Source organism: Aotus nancymaae, unplaced genomic scaffold (assembly GCF_030222135.1).
Source record: "Aotus nancymaae isolate 86718 unplaced genomic scaffold, 86718_ANA_hifiasm-v0.15.2.pri h1tg000131l, whole genome shotgun sequence".
Classification (NCBI taxonomy): Eukaryota; Metazoa; Chordata; class Mammalia; order Primates; family Aotidae; genus Aotus; species Aotus nancymaae.
The window spans coordinates 283,694-309,337 of record NW_026988546.1 but is presented as its reverse complement, the minus strand read 5'-3'; the positions used below and the strand labels follow the sequence as shown (position 1 = coordinate 309,337).

Sequence of the window (25,644 nt, the reverse complement as noted above, 5' to 3'; positions counted from 1 at the left end):
CTGGAGAGGATGCTCTATTGGCAGGAGAGGAAGGCCAGAGCCAATTCACTTACTGCTTCTTGAAAGCGTTGGCCATTTCATAGAGTAAAAGTAAAAAATCTCAGAGACAATCCCAAAGTTACCAGAGCAGAAATAAATGAAATAAACCTTGGCCTTTTTAAAGCAGTTATGTGTCAGCAGGGCTACTTTTTTTTTTTTTTGAGATGGAGTCTTGCTCTGACACCAGGCTGGAGTGCAGGGGCACAATCTTGGCTCACTGTAACGGCCACCTCCTGGTTCAAGTGATTCTTCCATCTCAGCCTCTCGAGTAGCTGAGACTACAAGCACGCACCACCACACCTGGCTAATTTTTGTATTTTTAGTAGAGACGGGATTTCACCATGTTAGCCAGGATGGTCTTGATCTCTTGACTTTGTGACCCACCTGCCTTGGACTCCAAAAGTGCTGGGATTACAGGCATGAGCCACTGTGCCTCATCAGCAGGGCTACATTTAAAATTACTGCATGCAATAAATTATTTGCATTACTTTACATCATTCCTCAAAAAGCAGAAAGTATCCTAAGAAATAATGTTTCTGAGTCAAACATCCCAAGTTTCCCAAATGAAAATCTACCAACATAAAAAAGGAAAAAACAGAAGAAAGGTTTCACTGGAAACATTACAATGTTACCATGAAATACTTAAAATTCAAAATGAAAGTCTCCAAATACCAAACTCCACCCAGAAAAATACACACAGTACTTCAGAAACTGATTCTGTTTTTGGTTTTGAGAAGTAATTACAAATACAGGTTAACATCCTGGGAGAGGAAACCAGTATTTTTATGGATGGAGAAAAAGTGTGATTTACCAACAATAAATCTGAGATGACCGTAATTCCTTCCTCACATAGATAACCTTCATCCTTTGAGTTTTCTTGCTCAGAGACTTCCCAGACTCTGGATATGAGACCGATGAGCTCAAGCCTCACTCCTTTCTCAACCACAAATGGCCCTGAGAACTGGCCTTGAGCAAGGAGCACCCGGGTGTACTTGAGGATGAGAACTGCACTCATAAAACTTAGCTGCACAAAGAGAAAAGATATAAATAAAATGCTTCATGGTGTATGATGCATATATACTTGCATCTTTTATTATTATAAGGAATTAAAATGACTGAACTATGGTCAGAGAGAACTAGATTTAAGTCCAGGTTTGGTCTTAATAGGTGATCATTGACTAACTTCCTAAGTAACAAGTTGCTTTCTGATACTCATCCTCTTGATCAAATAAAAATAAATGGTCTCTATGCTCTCAGATGTTACTTGGTTTAAACCCCAACAACCACTTTGCAAATCCCTTCACAAATTGGCTTCCACTTCTTCCCACAGCCTTCTCCCTCCCCATTACCTAAGTGCATTCTATTCTCAAGGCACTCTGAATCTTTTATTGTTCCAAAAGAATTGAGGCTTTTTCTTGATGACTTACAGATTCCCCTGTCTGCAGTACCTTTACCCTCACTTAGACTGGCAAAATCCAATCCCAAATTTCTCTCTTTCTTCTTTTCTTTTCCTCTCTTCTCTTCTCCTCTCCTCTCTCCTCTCCTCCCCTCCCCTCTCCTCTCTCTCTGTCTCTCTCCTTCCCTCCCTCTCTCTCTCCCTTTTTGTTTAGAGATGGGGGTCTCACTCTATCACCCAGGTTGGGGTGCAGTAGCAGAAGCACAGCTCACTGCAGACTTGAACTCCTGGGCTTACACGATCCTGCCACCTCAGCTTCCCAAGTACGGGGACTACAGACATGCCCAGACTTCTCTCTCTTTTTCTGAATTCTTAATATAATCCCCTTTCAACCTTACACAAAAGTAGAGAGGATAGTATGGTAGTATAATATGCCTGTCATCCAACATTAACAATTATTCACTGGAATATTTTTTCTTCTATTCTCTACTCAACTTTAAACAAATATTTAAAAGCAGAAAGAAAATCTCAGATACTACTTTTATCTATGAACACTTTAGTGTGTAGTGCTGATAGATAAGGACTCTTTCTGAACCATGCCCACAATGCCATTATCACATCTAACAAAACTATGATTCTTTACTACGTATCTTCTAAAACCAACCTCAAATGTCCACGAGACAAAGTCAGCTGCATCACTGCTGGGGTTTATGCAGAATTTTGTCATTCTCCTAATCATAGAACTAAGCATATTTGTGGAAGCATATATGTTTGCAACTTCATTCCTGAATGCTTAAAAGACACAGGCTAATGTTTTTCTTCTTTGTACGTTAGCAGCTCCTAGCAATTGCTAAATAAATGGGTGTTCATGAAATGGAATTGAGATTCTATTTTCTGTTGGCCATGCTTATTTAATCACAATGATATCTAATGGCTTAGATATACCTTTTAAAATCTAGTTCTTTCACCAACAGTAAGGTTAAACTAGCTTGGAAATGCATTTAAACTACTATTAAAGGCCCTTTACATGAGGTAGCTTACCATGGATATTAGGACTTAGAATGAAAGAATAGTCTTTAAAATTAAACAAGTGCTTTAAAGAATATATTATGCTCACTTTCACAATACCAACATTTTTAACCAAAAATATTAGAGATGGTCACTTTAAGAGGACAATCATGTTCAGTTTTCTCTCCCACTCTGAACTAAGAATTGTGGCAGACCCTGGGGTGCAGAGATGCTCGTGAGAGGGACGGTGGCAGCAATGACTTGATCTCTACCAGATTCACACTCCAGAGCCTCATGTAGGGTCATCACTGGGAAGTAATTCCATTTCCAAGGTCCCTCGAGTCCAGGTGAGGCCATGTGATGCTCACCAGAGGAAGGTGAGTGCAGCGAGGTGTGCACCTGAGGGCCACATGACTGGCCGGCAGCATACCTTCTCCATGCGCTATTCCCCTGACTTAGGAAGCCACAGAGTGGAGGTGTTAAGATGGACAGAGCCAGAGTCCCTGAGTCACCATGAGGGAGACCACCCACTGAACACCTGCTATGGAATGTGTGCGAACGAAGAAAAAACACCTGTTGAATTCAGCTTCTGGGATTTCAGGATTATCTGTCATAGCAACTGACTTTATTTTAACTAATACACTTTGTATCTTAGGAGGCTAAGTAGCCTAAAGCTGGAAGACAGATGTACAAAAAGAAATTATAAATCAAAGGTGTTGAAGTGGTAAAACAAAGTCATAAACAAATTTGTCTCCAACAAAATGAACTCTGCCTTCAGACGTCAGTGAAGATTTCACAAAGAAGGTGGCATTTGAATCTACCCTTGAGGAGAAAGTAATATTTTTTCCAGGACAAGAACCTGCTCTAGTTATGGGAAAACATACCATTTGAAGGACAGAAGGGGCATCCCGAATGCCCGCACAGGGAAGCTGCCTGTGTTGGGTTGTGTGTGCAATGAGGTACAGAGAGTCAGGTGGAAAAGGGTGAAGTCCTCACATGATACAAAGAACTATTGGATTTTGTCCTCAAACTACTAGAGAGCCATCAAGTGTTCTGATCAAACAGATGGCATGACCAGGTGTGTTGTTTATGAAAACAGCTCATCAGAAGAGAGGAGAATGATGATGCCCTCCCACCTCGGCTGGAGGTGGTTGGAGAAGAGTGGCCCGAGATGAAGAGGGGAGACTCAGGCAGGAGGGATGGGAGGAGGACAGGGCCACCCAGCCACTGTTCCTGTATCCATTCCCTGTCTCTTCTGAGCTCCTGCCATGTGTCACACCTATGGTATTTTTGTGGTGAAAGGAAGGTCCCTGGTATTAGGGAATTTGCATTCTAGCGAGGAGAGAGCAGCAATAAAGAAACAAATGAGATAGTTGCTGTTGTGAAAATATTGAAGGAGACAGAGCATAACAGGAAGAGAGGATGACTTCAGAGGGTGCATCTAGGACAATGTCTCTAAGAAAGTAGCATCTGTGCTGAGAGTCCATGAAAGGTCAGCTACTTGAGAAGCTGAGGGGAGGGCATAGCAGGAAAAGGAGCAAGCCAGTACCCCTGGAGGATGGCTAGGAAGGGGGAGGAAAGCCAGGAGAAGAGGACAGAAGGAACGAAGGAGCCAGACACTGCAGCCACGTAAGATGTTTGGTTTCTATTCCACAGGCAATGAGCAGCCATGGCGAGTGTTGAACAGGAGAGCGGCACTCACTGACTCAGGCTTTTATGGTGACCCTCGGCTGCTGTGTGTAGCATGTATTCTAAGGTGGCCTGAGAGGAGGCAGGGAGGACAGGACAGTCAGAGAAACTGCCAGCCTGGACGAGAATTGACATTTGCTTGGTTTTGGGTGGGGGCAGTAGAGGTAGGAGGGGTAGGAAGATTCTAGCTGTGTGTTTGAGGAAGAACAGACAGGACTTAATTGTAAGTGAATGGATGAGGGGAAAAAAGGACTCTGGTGACACCTGGGCTTTAACATGGGATTCTGCATGGGTGCTGCCCTGTCCCGGGCTGGGGAAAGTATGAGGAACAACGTGGTTTGGTTGGAAGTGGCCGGGGGAGGAGCCCACTCTTTCATGCCGGGTCTGCGCAGTTTCGGCCCATGTGGAAATGAGAACATGTAGTTATACGCGTGCATATGGAGCGCTTGAGTCAGGTTTGGGTTGGAGGTGTAGGATGTAGAGTCCCTATCAGATGAATGTAAAGTGGAAGGAGTGGATGAGATCACACAGGGAGGAGGTGTGGACAGAGAATCTAGGAGGCCCAATAGAAAGCCCTGAAGCACTGACCACATAACTATAGATGGGAGGAGCCAACAGGGGTCAGTCAACAAGGCCAACCAAGAGACTGTGTCATGAAGCCAAGAGAAGAGTGTGTCCCCTAAAGCAGGGTGAGTCCCACAGAAGGTGCCTGGGAGGGAGAGAATGGGGAGCAGAGGGTGTCCAGTGGATTTGGCCAGATGGAGATCTGCTGTAACTTTGGCAGGAGCAGTGTCAGTGTGGAGATGGAGATGGAAACCAGAGTTTGATGGTCTAAAATGTATGAGAAGTTGGGTGTGGTGATGTGCACCTGTGGACCCACCTTCTCGAAAGGCCAAGGTAGGAAGGACGGCTTGAATCCAGGAGTTTGAGGCAGCCTAATCAACACAGTGAGACCTCATCTCTTAGAAAAAACACATACACAAGAGGCAGCAAGGATAGGCCACAGCAGGCTCAGAACTCACTTTTTAAATGCTTTGCCCTGGAGAGAAACATAAAAGTTAGGTGGCAACTGGAAGTGGGTTTGATTTCACTGGAGGGATCTTTTTAAAGAAATAAGTGAGATTCTAAGCATGTGTGGGATCATTCAGCACAGAGAGAGAGAGAAATGGAAGCAGCAGCAAAGAGTGGAAAATGAAAGGAGATGAACTCTGGAGAAGGCAAGGTGGGCAGGAGCAAGACTGTGCTGCTTGCAGCCACACAAACTGGGCACTGCCCAATGCTGAGGCACCCATCACTCAGACTGAGATGAGGGGCACTGAGGGGGCCTGGAGGGGAGCCCCACACAAATCAAGGGAGGAGCCCACGTGGGGGCTGGAGATTCCTTCTATGGTGACAGAGCATGGCTGTAGTTAGATTCACAGACTGGAGGTAGATGAGAGAATGATGCGTGCTCTTCTCATCTCTCAAGTAGCAATGCAGGGGTGAGCATCAGCCATCGGAGAGGAAAGTGTGCCAGAGACTCAAGAAGAAAAGAAGGTGTGATGAAGGGAAAACCCAATGCCATGTGTTACCAATAAAGAACAAGCCCCCTCACCAAAATTATTCACAGCATGGATAGTGTGTGTTTTCATCCATTTCTACTTTGGGATTCCAAATTCCTATGTTCAAAATTTCTGAGATGGGCTTTGCTATTCAGATGAATTCTTAAGGGAAAATTACACTTCTAACCTAAGTGTCAAAATATGATTCTGGACAGTATATTTTTCAAGAACTGATCATGTTCTTCCAAACTATACAAAATAGCAGGAAAACATTCTTGGGAAAAATTGCACTTACCTTACTAGAGAAGCTCACAAGGTCCCTTAACATAAGAACAGAACCAGTCATTTCTTCCTGACGAGGAGAAACAATAACAAAACAAAAAGAAAATGCAAGGAGAGGAAAATTAGCTTGTTTGGGTTAAAGTTACAGCTTGCCTATGTAGAAACAGCGCATCCCCTGTGTTTTGGCCAAGAGACCAACTGGAGGCCAGACCTTCTGTAGAGAGACCATGACTGTGGTCTCCAGTTTTCATTCTCCAATTTGCTTCCAGCATCTCTCCTCAGTGTGCCCCCTGCACGTCCCCAGCACACCCCACCAGGGAACTGACACGAGGGCTGATGGAAAAAGGGCACAGAGCAAAGCAAAAATTTTTAAAAGGGGTCAGGAAGAATGACAGAAGGAGAAAAAAATTACATCCAGTGAAGTATCTTATAATTGTAATGAAATAAGATACATTCTTTGCAGATGTGAATATTCTCTATTGACAATTATAAGAGAGCAGGTGCAGAAATGCTGTGAGCAAAGACAATAACATTTGAATTCATGGTAATTTCTTCAGAAGTTGCACACAGTCATGAACTTAACTCTCCAGGATATCATTGTTAACAAGATAAAATCAGATTGTTTTATATAATTTTTACTTAAACATTAGCAGAATTATCTGTAACAATGACTGACTTGGTGATTCTCTTTTTTATAATCCAGCAGCAGTCATTTGTGATACATGTCAGCCAGCTAGAGAGACCACAGCCATGTATGGGAGCTGAGCTGGCTGGCCCTCTTGGGGCAAAAAAAAAAAGATTTTTTTTGTTTTTCTTTTTTATTTATTTATTTTTATTGCATTTTAGGTTTTGGGGTACATGTGAAGAACATGCAAGGTTGTTACATAGGTGCATATGTGGTAGTGTGATTTGCTGCCTTCCTCCCCTTCACCTATATGTGGCATTTCTCCCCATGCTATCTCTCCCCAACTCCCCACTCCCCACTGTCCCTCCCCTATTTCCCCCCAACAGACCCCAGTGTGTAGTGCTTCCCTCCCTGTGTCCATGTGTTCTCATTGTTCAACACCCGCCTATGAGTGAGAACATGCGGTGTTTGATTTTGTGTTCTTGTGTCAGTTGTTTTTAAAAAAGAAGAAAGTGAGGTCGAGTGCAGTGGCTCACATCTGTAATCCCAGCACTTTGGAAGGCTGAAGCGGGTGCACATGAGGTCAGGAGTTTGAGACCAGCCTGACCAACATGATGAAACCCCATCTCTATTAAAAATACAAAAATTGGCCAAGTGTGGTGGCATGCACCTGTAATCCCAGCTACTCAGGGGACTGAGGCAAGAGAATCGCTTGAACCTGGGAGGCAGAGGTTGCAGTGAGCCAAGATTGCACCACTGCACTCCAGCCTGGGTGACAGAGTGAGACTCTGTCTCAAAAAAAAGAAGAAAGTGGCTTTATAGGCTCTGAAGGACCTGCAAATATGAGTTAGCAGGACTGCAGTGATAGCACCAGAACTTTTTTCTTTGCTCCATCTTGAGAAGATGAGTTTCTGACATGTTTTTGACAGCTGTTAACAGCTTGAGCGAGAGTCAACTCTGGAGGAAATACAAACAATGTCTAGGATGTCTGTGTGGCATTGTGTTACTCACAGGTTCTCACCCAGACAGTCATTTCCATGGTAGCGGGGCAGCACAGTCACCACCACAGTGCACGGCTGGACCTTCGAGCCTTCGCCATCTGTGATTTCAGTGGAAACCGTGCCTGTGAAGGAACATGTCAGAAGAGGGTCATCTTGGACGTGTGGGTTACAGAGATGCTTCTTCACATGCAGACAGCATCTCCTGGATGACTAAAACTGTGACAAGTGATGAAAAAGGGGCCAGGCTCCGGGCCACAGGGAGCCCAGGGAGTAAAATACAAACTCTGCAATGGACTGTCAAAGCTTGGGGTTATATTTTGACCAGTTCCTAAATGATAAATAGAAACTTAACAGGCCTAGAAAAACGGTGAAGAATAATTCTGACAGAGGGGACTCTTTCATTAAAAGACCTAAGACCTGCTTGGGGGACCCAGGAATTCCTTCATGTAACAGGGGTGCAGGGCTGTGGTGAAGAGACCTTCAGATCAGGCTCAGAGTGCAGGTGATGGCCAGATGGTGAGGGCCACAGGTACCATCATGGGAATCACACAGAAAGATCGATGCCCAGGTGTGCCCTATGTATCTTCATAACAACATTCTCAACCTGAAACCCAATGCCAAGGACTGGGGTTTAATTTTGGAGATTAGTGCTTCTCAGGATGTGGTCTATGGACACTTGCAGCGCAATCGCCAGGAATCTTGTCTACAAGCAAATTCTGGGCTCCATCTTCTCCCCACGATTTTGAGTCAGTAGATATTAGGTGGGCCCTGGAGGCAGTAATTTTAACAAATACTCTTAACAGATAAGGTTGGTCCTATGCATGGACAGAAAATCCAAGAGAAGGAGCAGTTTTTAAGCAAGACTCCATTTACTCAGACAAGCTGAGTCTGTGCCATACTCATTCATGCAAAAGATGGGACAAGAAAAGGTATGTATTAAGTTTTTACTATATTGTATTTATTTTGTGTCTGTTTACTCCCTTATAAATCTTGAGTTCAGGTATTCATAGGAATTGATTGTACTGATACTGATAATTACAAACAAATACCATGCTCGTGAATGATTTTTGTAACATCACTAACCCTGATACTGCTCTGGGACTGTGACCTAAATTTGGTCTGTAAATTTATGTTAAGAAATCCTTACTTCCAACACAGAGCTGAAAAACAAAGTGATACTGAAAAACAAAGTGAAACAAAAGTCTTCTGGCTAAGGAGAGAGTGCTCTGACGCCTTCTCCTGCGGCTGGGGATAGCCAACTCTTAGAGACCACAAAAGGCCCAGCCTGCAATGTGTCTTTGATTCACAAACTGACAAATCCAGAACCACCTCTGACAAATTATCCTGGGCAACTAGAGACCACCCTTAGGCCCAGGATCTGCTGAAATTAAACTAGCTGATTCTAAACTATTCACCTAGCCCTGCCTTGGCCTTGCCTTTCCTTCCCATGGAAACTCCAAGAAAGACCTTGGTCTAAGTGCTCCCCTTGCTCCTGTCTGCTGCCTCCTGACCTCCCTGTGGCTTCCCCACATGGCCCTGTGTGGCCTGCCATGCCTCTTGTCTCTAGGACCTGGGAGCATCTTCTTTGTTTTTCTCTCCCCTGACTGACCATCTCCTCCAAGAACAGCATAACACACAGGAAAGAATGTGGGACGGGCTGGAGAGGCCGAGGAGTTGGAGGCAGCTGGGGAGGACTGCTGTAGGAAACACTGCTGCAAATCAAATCGTTCATTCATCATCCATTATTCCCTTGATAGATAAATCATCCACTCATCAGCCATTTATCCATTCATTCAACAAATAAATCATTTACCTACTTGTTTGACAGATAAATCACTCACTAGACATCCGTCTCTTCCCTACACAGATAAATCAGTCACTCGCTGATCATCCATCTGTTCATTCAGTAGCTGAATAAGTCATTCGCTGATCATCAATTCATTCTACAATGTGCTCACTGAGTGCCAATGTGCCAGGGACTGTGATCTATCCTGGCACACAGCATAAGCCGGCCATGGAAGCTTTCCTGGAAGAGCTCAGAGCAGAAGACACAGAAGCACAGACACTGAGAATAACTCAGTGAGTAAGACGAGGCCAAGGCTCACATGTGGCTTTCTGCCTCCACACCCAGCATCCCATCCTCTCTTCAAGCAAGTCTTTTACCGTCCTTTTAGAGAAGACGTCTTGCTCTTTTCTTTTAGAAGGAGAGAAATGGACATAAGAATGTCCTGCTGCAAATGTCACTTCCTGTCCCCTCAGCCCTCCTCTCCCAGAAGCTAAGGAGCTCACAGCGGTCCCTCTAGCCAGACAAGCCACGTCTGGGAGGCCAGAAGCACAGTGGCATTGACAAGAGCATGTAGGCCATTAGAGCGCCAGCACCCAAGAGTAAGCAGCAAAATCAAACGGGGTCACCAGCTGGGGACAGTGACAGAGAGACAGGTGCCAGGCCAGAGCTTTTCTCACCACTGCCTTTTCTCTCCATTTTTTAAGTACCAGAATGGTTTCTGTCCACCTGAAACCCAAGGATAAAGTGAAGCAGTTGATGCCAGGGCGGGGGAGAAGGATGAGGAAGCCGGAGTGGAACAAATGGCTACTGTAGCATAGACACTGCATACACGGGACCTCACTGACCTCACTGCAGCCTCAGAACCTGCTGTGGCTTTGTCATTTTCCCAGTCCAGAGATGAGGAATCCGAAACTCCATGATTACCACACAGTCAGCAAGTGGTAGGTGTGGACCTGGCACTCTCTGACTTAAAGGCCCATGTTGATGTGATCTCACACTTTACCACCAGATTCACTGCTTCCAAAGGTAACTTTGGTGCCCAGACAAGGGGGAGGACATGCAGGAACAGTGGCGCTTACCAGAGAGGTGAGGGTCAGGGCTGAGGGTGGACTGACTTCTCTCCGAGGGGTCAGTCATCAGGGATCCCTTGCTCTGTGGCCCTGGCTCTCGGTCTAGCGAACCTTCCTCTGGAGCCTTCCCTGGGACTGCAGAGTCCCCCACAGCAGGAATCCAGTAGACTCCAGTCATGGGCTCTGTGGGGGTTCCCCTTGGGGCTGAAGGGGCAGACTGGCTAAGGGTCATGGGTGAAGGTTCCCATGAGAATGGTGTGGTCGTGGCATCAGGATCTGCAGTGCTGGGCTCAGTGGACAGCAGGTTTGACCGTGATGATATCGAAATGGCACCAAGTCCCAGTGAGCCCAGCAGCCCCACTATTCTGCAGAAGGGAACTTAAACAAACATTTGTCAGTGTTAGAATTTTGTAGCAAAAATAGAAAACATTTGCTTAAAAAAGTCTACAGACTATAAAAGGATGCTCTGTTTTCAACAAATTTGTTGTGAATTTGAAAACCTACACTTAAAGAGACTGAGGGCACAGAACGTGGTGTTGGCGTGTTCTGTGTTGGTGTGTTGGCCAACAGCAGGAAACACACATATGGAAGTAGAAGGTAGGGTTCACAGTGATTGCACCTGGTGTTTGCTCTTCCAAGTCAGGGGGTGGGGTCTGCTGAATCCTATGCATTCCCAGGCTTGGCTTATTCATAGTTGTTCTAGAAACAACTTGGGGTGCATAGGGTTTCTCTTAATCCTCACTCCCTTGTCCATCAGTAAGTGATATGGTTTGGATGTTTTGCCCCTCCAAGTCTCATGTTGAAACATAATCCCCAGTGTTGGAGGGGAGTCTGGTGGGAGGTGTTTAGGTCATGGGGGCGGATCCCTCACCAATGACTCCTTAGTGTCCTCCTTGCTGTAATGAGTGAGCTCTTGCTCTGAGTTCGTAGGAGATTTAAAGGAGTGTGGCATCTGCCCTGCCGCCTCGCTCCCTCTCTCACCATGTGATGCATCTGCTCCCTTTTGCACTCCTCCATGAGTAAAAGCTTCCTGAGGCCTCATCAGAGGCAGATGCTAGCACCATGCTTCCTGTACAGTCTGCAGAACCATAAGCCAAAATAAACCACTTTTCTTTATAAACTACCCAGCCCAGGTATTCCCTTATAGCTGTGCAAGAAGGGACTAATACAACAAGTAGCTTGTATAACAGTTTTCAAAATTGCTGTTAGAATTTATGATGAAGGATCAAGAGCAAAGAAAAAATGCCACAAGCATATAAATGACATCTCAATAAAGTAAACTTTTCCCTGTAACCATGGGAGAGCCCAATTTTTTGAGACACATCAATCTAAGGGCCATGATTCACTTTGCTGAAAGTCTAACCACTGGATGTGTTTTCCCTGCAGGTTCCTCTCATCTATTCAGCATGGACTCTGATTCAGAAAAACTCAATTTACCTAAAAGAATTTGGAATGCCTCTCTTGCCAAGAAGGGCACAATCACCCTATATGTCTTCATGTCCCTGTAGCCGCTGAGGCCAGCTGTACCCACAGCTCTACTTGTGGAAGCTTTGTATAGCCTCATAGAGGGGATCTTTAAGAAACGTGAAGGTCAGCCGGGGCTTGGCACCAGCTCTGTTGTAGGAACTGTCTCTCCAGCTCAGAAATAAAGCTCCTCTGCTTGTCATTGAGAGCTACCTCTCTGATCACAAATAACACCAAGTGAGAACTCAGTCTCATGACTGGTTCAAACATTTGTGTTCTGCAGTACCCAGTGTCCTTCACCAGTGCCCGGCACGCTCCACACATTCCATCTAGCCCTGACACCACTCTGTGAAGTTGTTAGATCTTCATCTTTCACTCAAGAAAATTAAATCTTGAGCTGCTTAAAGCCACCAGCTGGTAGTGTGGAATCAAGGACTGGAACCTTCTGCCCTGGTTCCTCCACTCGTTCCTCACCATGCAGCTGCCCCAAAAGACAGGTGAGGGGATGAGGGACACAGCCCTCTGGGCAGTGCATCACGTCTCAGGTCCTTCTGAACTGTGGCTTTAGCTCAATAAAACTGCCTACACGGATGTTGGGCGCAGCCTCCCATATCATGCTGAGGTCAGAGGCAGCCCTCGAGTGTGTCACCTCTTCTGCCGGTGCCTGACAAGTGTTGACATGGATTGTAGAGGCAAGAGGGCTGGGGAAGCATGACGGACCCTTCACCAGGCAGATCAGACACACTGGGTCACGCCAATTGTATTTTGCAACATTTTAGAAATCTTACAATAACCCTGAGTTTTTTCTTCAGACAATGAAATAAAGCCATCAGTCTTTTTACCTTCTATCCTATTCTTATCTGTTGCATTAACTAAAAAGAGATCCCAGGAATAAGACAGATTCGGCATTTCACCACAGTCCTCACTTATAGCTTGAAGAGAGAGTTCGTCATTCCAGTTGACAAAGGTGTCTTTAAAGCTGACCCAGGAGATGTGGAGGAATCTGAAACATGTATCCTGGTTTGAGATCTTAGGAAAATAATGTGAGGGTTATTTGGTCACATTAATTCGTGTCAGGCATATTTAAATCACCCTACTTTGGATCTTTATTAAGGGAACTGAATAGCAATGTCACAGCACATATGACGGCACATACGGAGTGGCCAACACTGTGCCACGCTCGACACTAGCGTGATCTGCTTGAACATCCACGAGATCCAGTGAGGCAAGCACACTGCCACTCTACAGAGTTCAGAGAGGCTGCGCAGCCTGTCCTAGTCACACAGCAGTGAGGGCAGAGCCGGGCCTGGCCAAGGTCCCTCTGTCTCCAAGCCTGGGCTCCGGCCCAGCTCGCCACACTAGAGCAGCTGCCACCACGTGGCTTCTCCTCACTGCCCCACCTCAGGGCTGGCTTCCACCAGCCACAAACCCATCCCCTCCTAAACCCTCCCTGTGGCCATCCACCTTTGCCATTCTCACACGGCCTCAGATGCTGACAGAGAAAGAAATCTCCACTGCCTTGCCCCGCCTCCCCCCTGCGCAGGGTTGTGGGTGATGGGCAACACACATCCCACGCCCACAGGCTGGTGCCCACTTCCTTTGGGCCTGCTTTCCATGGCTGCCTGCTTTCAAGCTCTCTAGCCTCTTTGCTGACCCAGCACTTTCTAGAGTGCACTTTTATGGTTTTTCATGATATCACAGGGGTGGGTTGGGATTTCACAGATTTATTTCCTGTGGGACTCAGGGAGGCTTTAAAAGGCCAGGTTGGGGCCGGGCATGGTGGCTCACGCCTATAATGCCAGCACTTTGGGAGGCCAAGGTGGGCGGATCACCTGAGGTAGGGAGTTCGAGATCAGCCTGACCAACATGGAGAAACCCCATCTCTACTAAAAATACAAAATTAGCCGGGCATGGTGGCGCATGCCTGAAATCCAAGCTACTGCGGAAGCTGAGGCAGAAGAATCGCTTAAACCCAGGAGGCAGAGGTTGTGGTGAGCCGAGATCGTGCCATTGCACTCCAGCCTGGACGACAAGAGCAAAACTCTGTATATATATAAAAAAAAAAAGGCCAGGTTGGTAGACATTCCAGGGTATGTGTGGCACCTGGTGTCTCCCATGCGAACATCCCATGAGTCTCAGACCACGGCCTCAGCATGTGGCTCCCAGCACAAGGGCTGAGGGGCCATGGTGGGAGAGGCCACACAGCATCCTTGCCTGGCACTGGGCCCAGGCGGTCTGTGTGTGTGAAAGGGCCCATCCATGTGTGTGCAGAGTGGGATGACAGGGGTGCAGATGGACACAGGCAAAGAGAGGTCCCTCCAGCCCCAGACCTCCTGGGGACATCATCCACACAGGTCCAGACCTTCCCGACAGGATCAAAAGAGGTTCACCCGACAGTGTTGGCACATATCGAAATAATTTTTTTTTTTTTTTTTTTTTTTTTTTTTTTTTTTGAGACGGAGTTTCGCTCTTGTTACCCAGGCAGGAGTGCAATGGCGCGATCTCGGCTCACCGCAACCTCCGCCTCCTGGGTTCAGGCAATTCTCCTGCCTCAGCCTCCTGAGTAGCTGGGATTACAGGCACGCACCACCGTGCCCAGCTAATTTTTTGTATTAGTAGAGACGGGGTTTCACCATGTTGACCAGGATGGTCTCGATCTGTTGACCTCGTGATCCACCCGCCTCGGCCTCCCAAAGTGCTGGGATTACAGGCTTGAGAATTTTTTTTTTTAAGATGGAGTCTTGCTCTGTCACCCAGGCTGGAATGCAGTGGCATGATCTTGGCTAACTGCAACATCCGCCTCCTGGGTTCAAGCGATTCTTCTGCCTCAGCCTCCCAAGTAGCTGGGACCACAGGAGCTTGCCACTACACCTGGCTAATTTTTGTATTATTAGAAGAGACAGGGTTTCACCATGTTGGCCAGGATGGTCTGGATCTCTTGACCTCGTGATCTGTCTGCCTCGGCCTCCCAAAGTGCGGAGATTACAGACGTGAGCCACTGTGCCTGGCAGAAATAATATTTTAAAATAATTTCTGTAATTATCTCATGAGTAGCAGAAGTGTATAATACATTACATTTTTGGATTAAAAGTATTTAATTTGTGAAATTTAATGATTTAAGTTGTGCCCAATTGTTGTAGACTTGTATCTGGCATTTCTTCACTTTTAATACATACCCAAAGCCTCAAATAACAGTCAGTGGTCTGGGCCTGTGGGGACCCCTGGGCAGCGCTGTGTGACCTTAGGGTCCACCATGGCATGGCCCACTCTTATCTACTGAGCCTTGTCTTCATGGCTCTAATCTTGAAACCCTGAATTCCAGTCTGGGGCATGACCTTCAAAGCAGTCTTTCTGATCTCTAAGGACAGCAGATTTTCTTCCTTCTCCAGGAAGCCTTCCCAAGCCACCTAGCCCACAAATAGGACCATAGTAACTGCCCAGGCCCCTTGCCCCTACTGTTCATGATGGAAACAACTCAGCTTGCCTGGGGTCTTCCACATGACATGTAGGGCTATGGGCAGACGGTCAGTCCCAGCACTGCTTCCTGGGTGGGTGCCAGCTTGCAGCCCCCATGGGAGAGTGGCCAAAGCAGGTGGGCCTGGGCTCCTGCTCCATCCCTGCTGCTCACTTACATAATGATCCAATCCCTTAGAGGGGAGGCTGGGAAAGAGCTGCAACCCATGCCCACCCCTGCGCTTGGCTTGGTCCTGGTATCCTGTGTTTGGTGTCCAGGGGCTGCACTTCACCCATGGGTGCTATTCTGGCCTCAGTGCTACAGGGGTTCTGGGTGTGGGACACAGCACTTCTTTGCCCCTGCACCTTTCACAGTCTCAGACATCACAACTGGGCCCACACTGCTGTCCCCTCAGCCCTGTGATGGCTGGAAAGCCTGGCCAGAGGCCCTGAAGCCCCTGGCTGGGAACTTTATGGCTTTGCCTCCTGGCTTTAGCCCCAAGCCCCAGGACAGTCCCCGATCTTTTGGACAGATGCTGTGATGGGAGGGTTCCTACTGAAGTTCCACTTGGAACCCCCTGCTCTGCCAGCTTTAGCCAGTGTGCTTGGCTGTCAGATGCTGCCCAGACATCAGCCTGGGAATGGGGATCGCTTCCCCAGCCCCTTTATGAACAACCCTCTCCTCCTTCTTTGCAGTGAGAATCCCACATGGCCAAACTCCAAACTTCTTGTTGTGCACAGCAGATTCCTTTCACAGATGCTAGCACCAGGTGGGAGCAGACACTTGTGAGCTGAGCTGTGCTGAATGCAGGGCAGGTGGTACCTGAAGGCTGAGTCAGGATGGGGGGACAGGAACACCCGGGCCTCAGAAGAGTTCTGGCCACCACTGGAGACCCTCAGCATCACAAGGAACTGATCATAGCTGTCACTGAGCCACTGTGCCTCAAAGGAAACAGTGGGAGCCCCCGGCATCTAGTTGGTGTGCAGTGGAGGAGCTGAAGCAGGGATGTCCTGGGGAGCTGGCGGTGGTGCATTCCCAGTGATAGCTGTTGGAGAAGTCATCGGAGTGGCTGAGGGGAGCATCAGGCAGAGTCAGGACCACTCTGTGTCACTGTATGGATTTTTCCTGGGTGAGGGGGACCATAGAGGACATGTGGCTAGAGATCTGCTTCCCACATTTTCTCCCGTAAGGTGTGAGGTGGCAAAAGGGCAGCAGCACCACCATCTGGGGTGGGCTCAGGCCCCTCCTGACTCATGGAGGCTGACTCCAGGCAGCCTTATTTCTGGCTGCCCCAGGCTTCCTACCCCTTCTCTGTGCACAGTGACCTCCTCTGCTCACATCACTGCCACCTCCCAAGTCACACAGCTGTGCTGCCCTCAAGTATTTCCCAAACACTGCACCCTACCCTCGTAATAGCTCCATGTGACAGACAAGAATGCCACGTGAGCCCAAGTTTAGGAAGAAAATACATTTGGGAGGCCTCAGAGAGCTTCCCAGTAGCACAGCTAATGAGGAGTCTGTGAGACGAACTTCAGGCATCTCTCCTCCCAGTCTCACAGTGTTTCTGCAATATAACACTTGTCAAACACAGTGAAATAAACATGGCTGCTCCAACCAGGTCAAGCGGGAAGACAACGTCATCCCCAACCTTGAACTGGTCTTACTCTAGCAGGGACGCACATTCAAACATGCAGTTCCAGTATGGAGGAAATGCTGCCATGGAAATGTTTGTGGCTAGGAAGACCTGGCCCCATCCTGCAGCCATAAGCCCTTTTCAGAGGTACCACCTAAATCTGAACTGCTATTGATCTTTTAAAGGCATTTCCCTGTCTGGTGTGCAGGCACCTCATTCTAGACCTCTCTGTTTCCAGAGCCTGCATAAAGAGGCACTGTGATGACTCAGGAACCACCCCGCTCAGCAGGAGCACTGCTTCCAGCTCACGGGCTGTGCAGAACAACTGCTCCTGATTTAGCTAGAATATTCTGTACTTCCAGGGAGGAAATTCAGCTCATTTCAGCAGCCATATACAGAGCTCTTGTTTTCGGGCACTGTGCTGAATGCTAGAACATGGGGATGTGAAGATGAGAAAGACACAGCCTCTGTCTCCTTAGGTTGGGTGCAGGGAAGGCTGCAGCCAGCTGAGAGCTTTTCCAGAGCATGTGCATGGATCAAATTGGTGAATCCAAGCAGCCTTTGCATCCTCTCAACTCAAGAAACACCAAATCCTACATTTGTAATACAGCAAATATGTGTGATCACAGAGGTTGGGAAAACAGAGCAATTCATCTATTGCTTTTTAAGTAAATATTCCCTGACTAGTTACCATGTGCCCGGCATAGGGGATGTGTCATAAGAGCCCTGCCCTCCAGAGCTTAGATCACTCAGTTAACAGTGACCACAGTAAGTGAGGAATGGCTGGATGTCAGGGGTGACTACTGTAAAGAAAGAGGCCATCAGATCAGGGCAGGATCTGTCATTTTGGAGTCTCAGGGCGGGCCTCACTGGGAAGGGAATATTTGAGCAGTGAGTAAAAGGAAGGGGATGATGGCAGACATTTGGTGAACTGAGTGACGGGCTGCAGAAGGAACCCTTGCTGTAAAGAGCTGAGAGAGACACAAGCTGGGTAAGTCCAAGGAGGGGCAGGAAGGCCCATTTGCAGTGAGCTGTGGAGGCAGAAAGGGACAGCTGAAGCTGCAGTGGGTCAGGGGAGGTCACGTCAGCCTCATCGGCAGTGTGAGGACTTTGGCTTTTACTCTTGAGTGAAAAGGGGGCGCTAGAGGGTCGAGCTGTAAGTAAGGTCTTCTGACTGTTTTTAAAAGAATCTGTCTCCAAAAGGAGGGAGGGTGGGAAACAGGTGAGGAATGAGAAATTACCTAATGGGTACAATGTACAGCAATGATTGCATTAAAAGTCTAGTCTTTAACACCACCAATATATCCACGTAACAAAACTGCACTCACATCCCCTAAATCAAAAAGAATAAAAACCAATACTACTAGAAAAAGAACCCATCCCTGCCTTGGAGACACGGCTGCAGGGGAGGATGGCAGTGTGAAGACTGGCCAGGAGATCTTAGGGAGATGAGCCCAAGCCCCTGGCAGCTCAAACCAGGATGTATGGGGAGTGGGGGAGGTGGTGGGAAACTCATGTTTAAGGGAGGGCCAAAAAAAAAAAAGAAGAAGAAGAAGAAGTAAAAGATGCTGCTAAAAATTTTGGGGTGCATTGGCTCACGCCTGTAATCCCAGCACTTTGGGAGGCCAAGGTGGGCCTGGCCAACATGGTGAAACCTGTCTCTACTAAAAATACAAAAATTAGCCAGGAATGGAGGCACGTACCTGCAGTCCCAGCTACTTGGGAGGCTGAGGCAGGGGAATGGCTTGAACCCAGGAGGCAGAGTTTGCAGTGAGCTGAGATCAAGCCACTGCACTGCAGCCTAGGCAACAGGGTGAGACCCTATCAAAAAAAAAAGAGAAAGAAGATTTTGGCCTGAGCGACTGGAAAGGCCCTTCCATGGATGCAGAAGGCAGGTGCGTGGCTGAGGTGTATCGAGGCTGTCCAGAGTGGGTGCTGGATGGAGGCCAGGACTCACAGCCTGGAGTCCAGGGAGCGGTCTAAACAGAGAATCCCTGTTTGAGGCTATTGCACAGAGACCATGGATGGATCCACATCAGGACCTTGGCTGAGGCCATAGGCGGGAAGGGGTGTGGATGGAGAAGAGGACCAAGGCCTGAACTGGGGCAGCCTCCAGCAACAGGAGATCTACTCACCTGGAAATGAGTAACCCATGGAAACCAAGCCTCCTACACACCACAGCATCTCACCAACCAAGAATTTAATAATAGTGATACTCAAACTCCACATTCCAAAACAGATCACTCTTTAAACACCACCTTCAAAAGTGACCTACATTTTACTTCCACTCTTTTCCTCAATTCCCTTATATTTTGATCCTAAATAAAGCAGTTAAACTTATGAAATGCACTTAAAATTTAAAACTGCTAATAGCCTCCAATGCTCCAGAGCCTGCATTTGCAGAAGGCACAGTCTGAGCTGCACAGCTCTGTGTGTGGGTGGTGCTCACCTGAGACTGGCCCCAGGGTTGTCAGGGTCGAAGGACTGGGTCCCTCTGAGGACAATGGGGAATGAAGCAGTCCTAGAGAAGAACAGGTGTGTGCCCTCGGAGATCACACTGACAGGGGCCTGGGCCTGCACCTCCAGGCCCACACAGTAGTTGCTGTACACCACACCGCCTTCAATCTGAACCTGCGGAGCCAAGAACAGAGGATGTCATGCAGGGACAAGGCAGGAACTCACTGGAGAAACACACTCCTCTGAAAATCAGAAAGGAAACTGATGAGTTTCAATGCATCCCTGGCTATAAGTAAAACAGTCATGTTAGTCAAAATAATCACTCTACTGTGCACCATGAGAGCTGTGGCTAGAATCCACAAGAGCGTGGACATCTTCCTGTCCGAGCCTGTGTTCATGTACAAAGTTGGGCATTTCCCAGCTTGCGAACACAATAGAGACTTTCCATGCATGCACATCTTATGGTTTTCAAACCTCCTTCCACAGTGAATTGTTCCATGCTCCTGGCTTTTGTCCAGCCCCCTTCACCTATCTTAGAACTGCTTCTTTCTAACCCCCAAAGATATCATGGACTTTAGGAAATGTAAATGAAATTTAAGACAAATACTTTTAAACCCAGGAATAGCAGAACATGTTATAAATAAGGCATTGACATTGTTCTTTTAAAAATTTGATGCAGCCAGGCGTTGTGGCTCATGCCTGTAATCCCAGTACTTGGGGAGGCCAAGGCAGGTGGATTGCCTGAGCTCAGGAGTTTGAGAGCAGTCTGGGCAACATGGTGAAACCTCATTCCTACTAAAAATACAAAAATTAGCCTGGCGTGGTGGTGCATGCCTGTAATCCAAGCTACTTGGGAGGCTGAGGCATAATAATCACTTGAACTCAGGAAGCCAGGAGTGGGAGGCTGCAGTGAGCTGAGATCATACCACTACACTCCAGCCTGGGCAACAGAGTGAGACCCTGTCAAAAAAAAAGTCTGATGCAATTTGAAAATACACAGTTGAACACTTGCTGTTCTGTCACTGGGTCTCAGCCTCAGTCACTCTAGATTTTCTTCAGATGCACACAGTTCTCTGCTGGTCAGTCTCCTGAGTGGGACCATAGATAAAGAACAGCTGCAGGATCAGAACTCCCATTTCCACCTCAACCTCTGCTTGCTCAGCCTCTCCAGCCCCAAGGAGCCACTGAGAATGTTCCAAGTATATACAGAGGCTGAAGGAGGCACAATGCAGGGAGCTTCTTGGGGAAGATGGAGGGATGGCCAAGAGCAAAGGAAACCTGAGGCTCTGACGGAAATCAGAGACAGCAGAAGTTACCTTATCGGTCAGAAAGTCTCAGACCTAGAGAAAGACACAGGTCCCCTGTAAAGACACTGAAGACCACAGAGGTGGCTCCCAGCTCACAGTCAAGCCTCCCTCGGAGCTCCTATTACCTGGCCTGTCCCACAGGCTGGGCACATGTTCTATAGCTTGTCGGGCTTAATTTAAAAATTATGTAATTTATAAATTAGAAAGCAGAGTTTTATTTTTTAAGAAAGGAATTATCTGCAGGAAGTGTAGTCTCTGGCTAAAAAATTGAAAGTAAGATTTTGAGGAGGGAGGGAGGGGCAAGACAGGAATTTAAATTGAATGGGTTATCCCATATTCACAGTATATAGGAGCTATGGATATTTATGGAAGAGGATTGTGTTTTTGTATAATAAGTAAACATATACATGTGTTTTATGTTTACCTTTGGGTGGAGACAATATTGGAATGTATTATAATTAGGTCTTTTATGTTAAAAGGTGAAGTAGGGACATGAAGGCACTTAAATGTGTAGTCTGTAAAACCGGGCAGAATTAGTTTATGGTTGGCGGTTTTTTATTAGGAAAAAGTTATAGAAATTAGGTTTTTGTTTAATTAAAGTTGTAGTTATGACTTGAGGAATAGGACGGTTTAGTCAGCTGATGTTTGGTGGTTGTAGAGTTGTAATTGTTTTAATATTGTTTATTTTAAGGCTAGTATTTGTTTAGCTGATAGAGAAAAGGGGAGAAAACATCCTGTGGCAATGAGAACACAGTTTATTTTTTAATTGTAGGACTGTGTGACTTCACCCTTGCCTGGCATCGCCTTAGGTCTTGTTTATAATTTGGTATCTTATTATCATAGAGTATGTCCTGGCCAGGCGTGGTGGCTCACGCCTGTAATCCCAGCAGTTTGGAAGGCTAAGGCAGGCAGATTGCTTGAGCCCAGGAGTTTGAGAGCAGCCTGGGCAACAGGCTGATACCCCATCTCTACAAAAAAATTCACCAGGCATGGAGGTATGCGCATGTAATCCCAGCTACTCAGGAGGCTGAGGCAGAAATATTACTTGAGCCCAGGAAGTAGAGGTTGCAATGAGCTGAGATCACAGCCATTGCACTCCAGCCTGGACAACAGAGTGAGACCTTGTCTCGAAAAAAAAAAGGGGGGAGTCTGTTCTGTTCTGTCAGTCTTACAATCTCTACTTAAACATTAACGTTGATCAGTTGTGTCTAAACTGTAAAAGGGAGAGGGATAATGAGGCATGGCAGGGAACTTTATTTTTTAAGGTTTTTCTGGGTCCCCCTGGCCAAGAAAGGGTTTGTTCAGTTGGTTGGGGGTCTTAGGATTTTATTATTAGTTTACAGGCTCCATCTACCTCCTCCACCTTCTGCCCCCGCACCGTTTGCCCCTGGACTCTCCGGTGGCGACCGCCTCACCGTCCCTGGTCTCCTTCTGCCCCTGCACCGTTTGCCGCTGGACTCTCCCGCCGCGAACCGCTCACCGTCCTTCGTCTCCTTCTGCCTCCGCACCGTTTAACGCTGGACTCTCCCGCCCCGACCGGCTCACCGTTCCTGGTCTCCTTCTGCCCCCGCACCGTTCGCCCCTGGACTCTCCGGCCGCGACCGGCTCACCGTTCCTGGTCTCCTCCTGTCCCCGCACAGTTTGCTGCTGGACTCTCCCGCCGCGACCGGCTCACCGTCCGCACCGTTTGCCGCTGCACTCTCCCGCCGCGAACGGCTCCCGGTCCCTTCTCTCCTTCTGCCCCCGCACCGTTTGCCCCTGGACTCTCCCGCCCCGACCGGATCACCATCCCTGGTCTCCTTCTGGCCCCGCACCGTTTGCCGCTGGACTCTCCCTCGGCGACCGGCTCATCGTCCTTCGTCTCCTTCTGCCCCCGCACCGTTTTTCCCTGGACTCACAGGCCGCGACCGGCTCACCGTCCCTGGTCTCCTTCTGCCCCCGCACGGGTTTGCCCCTGGACCCTCCCGCTGTGAGCGACTCACCATCACTGGTCTCCTTCTGCCCCCGCACCGTTTGCCACTGGCCTCTCTGGACGCGACGGGCTCATCGTCCCTCGTCTCCTTCTGCCCCCGCACCGTTTGCCACTGGCCTCTCTGGACGCGACGGGCTCATCGTCCCTCGTCTCCTTCTGCCCCCGCACCGTTTTTCCCTGGACTCTCCCGCAGCGACCCGCTCACCTTACCTGGTCGTCTCCTGTCCCCGCACCGTTTCTGCTGGACTCTCCTGCCGCGACCGGCTCACCGTCCCTGATCTCCTTCTGCCTCCGCACCGGTTGCCCCTGGACTCTCCCGCAGCGACAGACTCACTGTCCTTCGTCTCCTTCTGGCCACGCACCGTTCGCCGCTGGACTCTCCCGTCACGACCGGCTCACAGTCCCTCGTCCCCTGCCCCCGCACCGTTTGCCCCTGGATTCTCCCGCCGCGACCGACACACCGTCCCTGGTCTCCTTCTGCCCTCTCATCGTTTGCCGCTGGACTCTCCCGCCGCGAACCGCTGACCGTCCCTCGTCTCCGTCTGCCCCCACAACGTTTGCCCCTGGACTCTCCTGTCGCTACCGGCTCACAGTCCCTGGTCTCCTTCTGCCCCTGCACCGTTTACCCCTGTACTCTCCCGCAGCGACCCGCTCACCTTACCTGGTCTCCTTATGTCCCCGCACCGTTTGCTGCTGGACTCTCCTGCCGCGATCGCCTCACCTTCCGAACCGTTTGTCGCTGCACTCTCCCGTTGCGACCGGCTCCCGGTCCCTTGTCTCCTTCTGCCCCCGCACCGTTTGCCCCGGACTCTCCCGCCCCGACTGGCTCACCGTCCTTCCTCTCCTTCTGCCCCCGCACCGTTTACCGCTGGACTCTGCCGCCGCGATCGGCTGACCGTCCCTGGTCTCCTTCTGCCCCCGCACCGTTTGCCCCTGGACTCTCCCGCCACGACCAGCTCACCGTCACTGGTCTCCTTCTGCCCCCGCACCGTTTGCCGCTGGACTCTCCCGCCGCGACCGGCTGACCGTCCCTCGTCTCCTTCTGCCCCCGCACCATTTGCCCCTGGACTCTCCTTCGGCGACCTGCTCACCGTCTCTCGTCCCCTGCCCCCGCACTGTTTGACCCTGGACTCTCCCGTCGTGATCCCTGGTCTCCTTCTGTCCCCGCACCGCACCGTTTGCCGCTGGACTCTCCCGCCGCGACCCGCTCACCGTCCCTGGTCTCCTTCTGCCCCCGCACCGTTTGCCCCTGAACTCTCCTGCCGCGACCCGCTCACCGTCCCTGGTCTCCTTCTGCCCCTGCACCGTTTACCCCTGGACTCTCCCGCCGCGACCCGCTCACCATCCCTGGTCTCCTTCTGCCCCTGCACCGTTTGCCCCTGGACTCTCCTGCCGCGATCGGCTCACCGTCCCTCGTCTCCCGCCCCCGCACCGTTTGCCCCTGAACTCTCAGGCTGCGACGGGCTCAGGGTCCCTGGTCTCCTACCGCCCCAGCACCGTTTGCCCATGGACTCGCCCGCCGTGACCGGCTCACCGTCCCTGGTCTTCTGCCCTTGCACCGTTTGTCCCTGGACTGTCCCGCTGCGACCCGCTCACCGTAACTGCTCTCCTTCTGCCCCCGCACCGTTTGCCGCTGGACTCTCCGGCCGTGACCCGCTCACTGTCCCTCGTCTGCTTCTGCCCCCGCACCGTTTTTCCGTGGACTCTCGGCCGCGACCCGCTCACCGTCCCTGGTCTCCTTCTGCCCCCCACCGGCTCACCTTCCCTCGTCTCCTTCTGCCGCCGCACCGTTTGCCCCTAGACTTTCTTCTACTTTGCCAAGCTGTTGCCCTTTCCAACCCCTTTGTTCGTCTATGAACAGATTCTCTTTTCAGGACCCTCTTTCTCAAAGCGCACTCTAAAAAATGACCTCTCCCTCTTTTAACCCACATATTTTCGCCATTTTTCCAGCCAAAATCCACCAAGCACATGCTGAGAATCAAAGCGCCAAGAAGTCACTGTGAATGCCTCTCGTTTGCCCTGCCCTCTGACTGTCATCCCCTTTCCTTTCTGGGTGATTGGTCCCTAAATGGCAGGGCCATATATTCTCCTGACATCCCGGCACTAGCACAGGGCTTATTCAAATTAGGTACACAGGAAGGTTTTGTTCAGAAACGGGAAGGGGTTCTTCATCAATTGCTTTGCCAGCATAACTTGCTCTCTTCGAGGGGAATTCATCATTTATCTTAAAATCCTAGCCAGATTTTTTTTTAAAACAGCTTCCCTTTTCCTGGATAGAACAGGTGTTGAATTACAAATGCTGAGCTCTTGCTCCAGGGCGATGGGAAGCATGGGTTTACACGGGGCTGGTAGAGCAGTAAGTCAGCGAGCTGACCTTGGCAAGGGCAGTGTAGTTCCCATACTCCAGGGTGTGGCTTGGGAGGAGGAGGGTCTGTCCGTGAGTGTCCACAGCAGCAGGAAGGGAGACAGGGAGCCCGTCAGAGTCCACCAACTTCCAGGTATAAGAAAGACCTTGGAAAATGTCACAGAAGACTGCAACTTTAAACGTCACTTCCAGCCTCACGGGCTGAGACCTCCATATCTAAGTATCAAGGAGAAGATATCTCATTAAAATGTCCATCACGTCTAATGCACTGGTAAATTACTAGAAACTTAGTCTTAACTTTAGATCTCCAATTATCTGTTTGCATATTCACAGAATGGTATTCTTAGGGCTGGACTTTAGACTACACCAGAATAAAAGTACATATGTTTTATAGACAAAAATGAAAGGTAAACAAAACAAAATAAAAATAGTAAGTAAATATTTATATATTCATAATGAGAAAAATCTTCCTATGCATAAAATTAATGGAAAAATAGCAAAGATATCTGCTATTTGATTACATAGAAAATTTAAGCTTCCAAATATCAAAAATAT

General features: G+C 48.7%; 3 protein-coding genes across 6 annotated transcripts in view; 1 reads left to right on the top strand and 2 right to left on the bottom strand.

Moving 5' to 3' along the window:
• LOC135272786 (tubulin-specific chaperone D-like) overlaps positions 1–12,743 on the top strand; it is a 151,220-nt gene extending 138,477 nt beyond the window's left edge. For 2 of the 4 annotated variants that reach the window (XR_010340750.1, XR_010340745.1), the window contains 3 exons: positions 7,594–9,966; positions 10,072–10,308; positions 11,824–12,743. The gene's annotated coding sequence lies outside the window, so the exon portion shown is untranslated. The remainder of the gene's footprint in view (positions 1–7,593; positions 9,967–10,071; positions 10,309–11,823) is intronic. The other 2 variants (XR_010340746.1, XR_010340747.1) reach the window with 2 other exon arrangements.
• The window catches only part of LOC135272788 (polycystin-1-like protein 1), a 37,501-nt gene extending 12,169 nt beyond the window's left edge, over positions 1–25,332 (bottom strand). The window contains exons 1-5 of the mRNA XM_064371443.1: positions 25,099–25,332; positions 19,438–19,619; positions 7,592–7,703; positions 5,969–6,025; positions 851–1,063 (exon numbers count right to left, since the gene is read on the bottom strand). Of these exons, the coding sequence (XP_064227513.1) occupies positions 851–1,063; positions 5,969–6,019 (264 nt within the window). The 5' untranslated portion in view covers positions 6,020–6,025; positions 7,592–7,703; positions 19,438–19,619; positions 25,099–25,332. The remainder of the gene's footprint in view (positions 1–850; positions 1,064–5,968; positions 6,026–7,591; positions 7,704–19,437; positions 19,620–25,098) is intronic.
• LOC135272751 (ephrin type-B receptor 4-like) overlaps positions 25,060–25,644 on the bottom strand; it is a 117,514-nt gene continuing 116,929 nt past the window's right edge. The window contains 1 exon segment of the mRNA XM_064371343.1: positions 25,060–25,215. Coding sequence (XP_064227413.1) covers positions 25,060–25,215 — 156 coding nt within the window.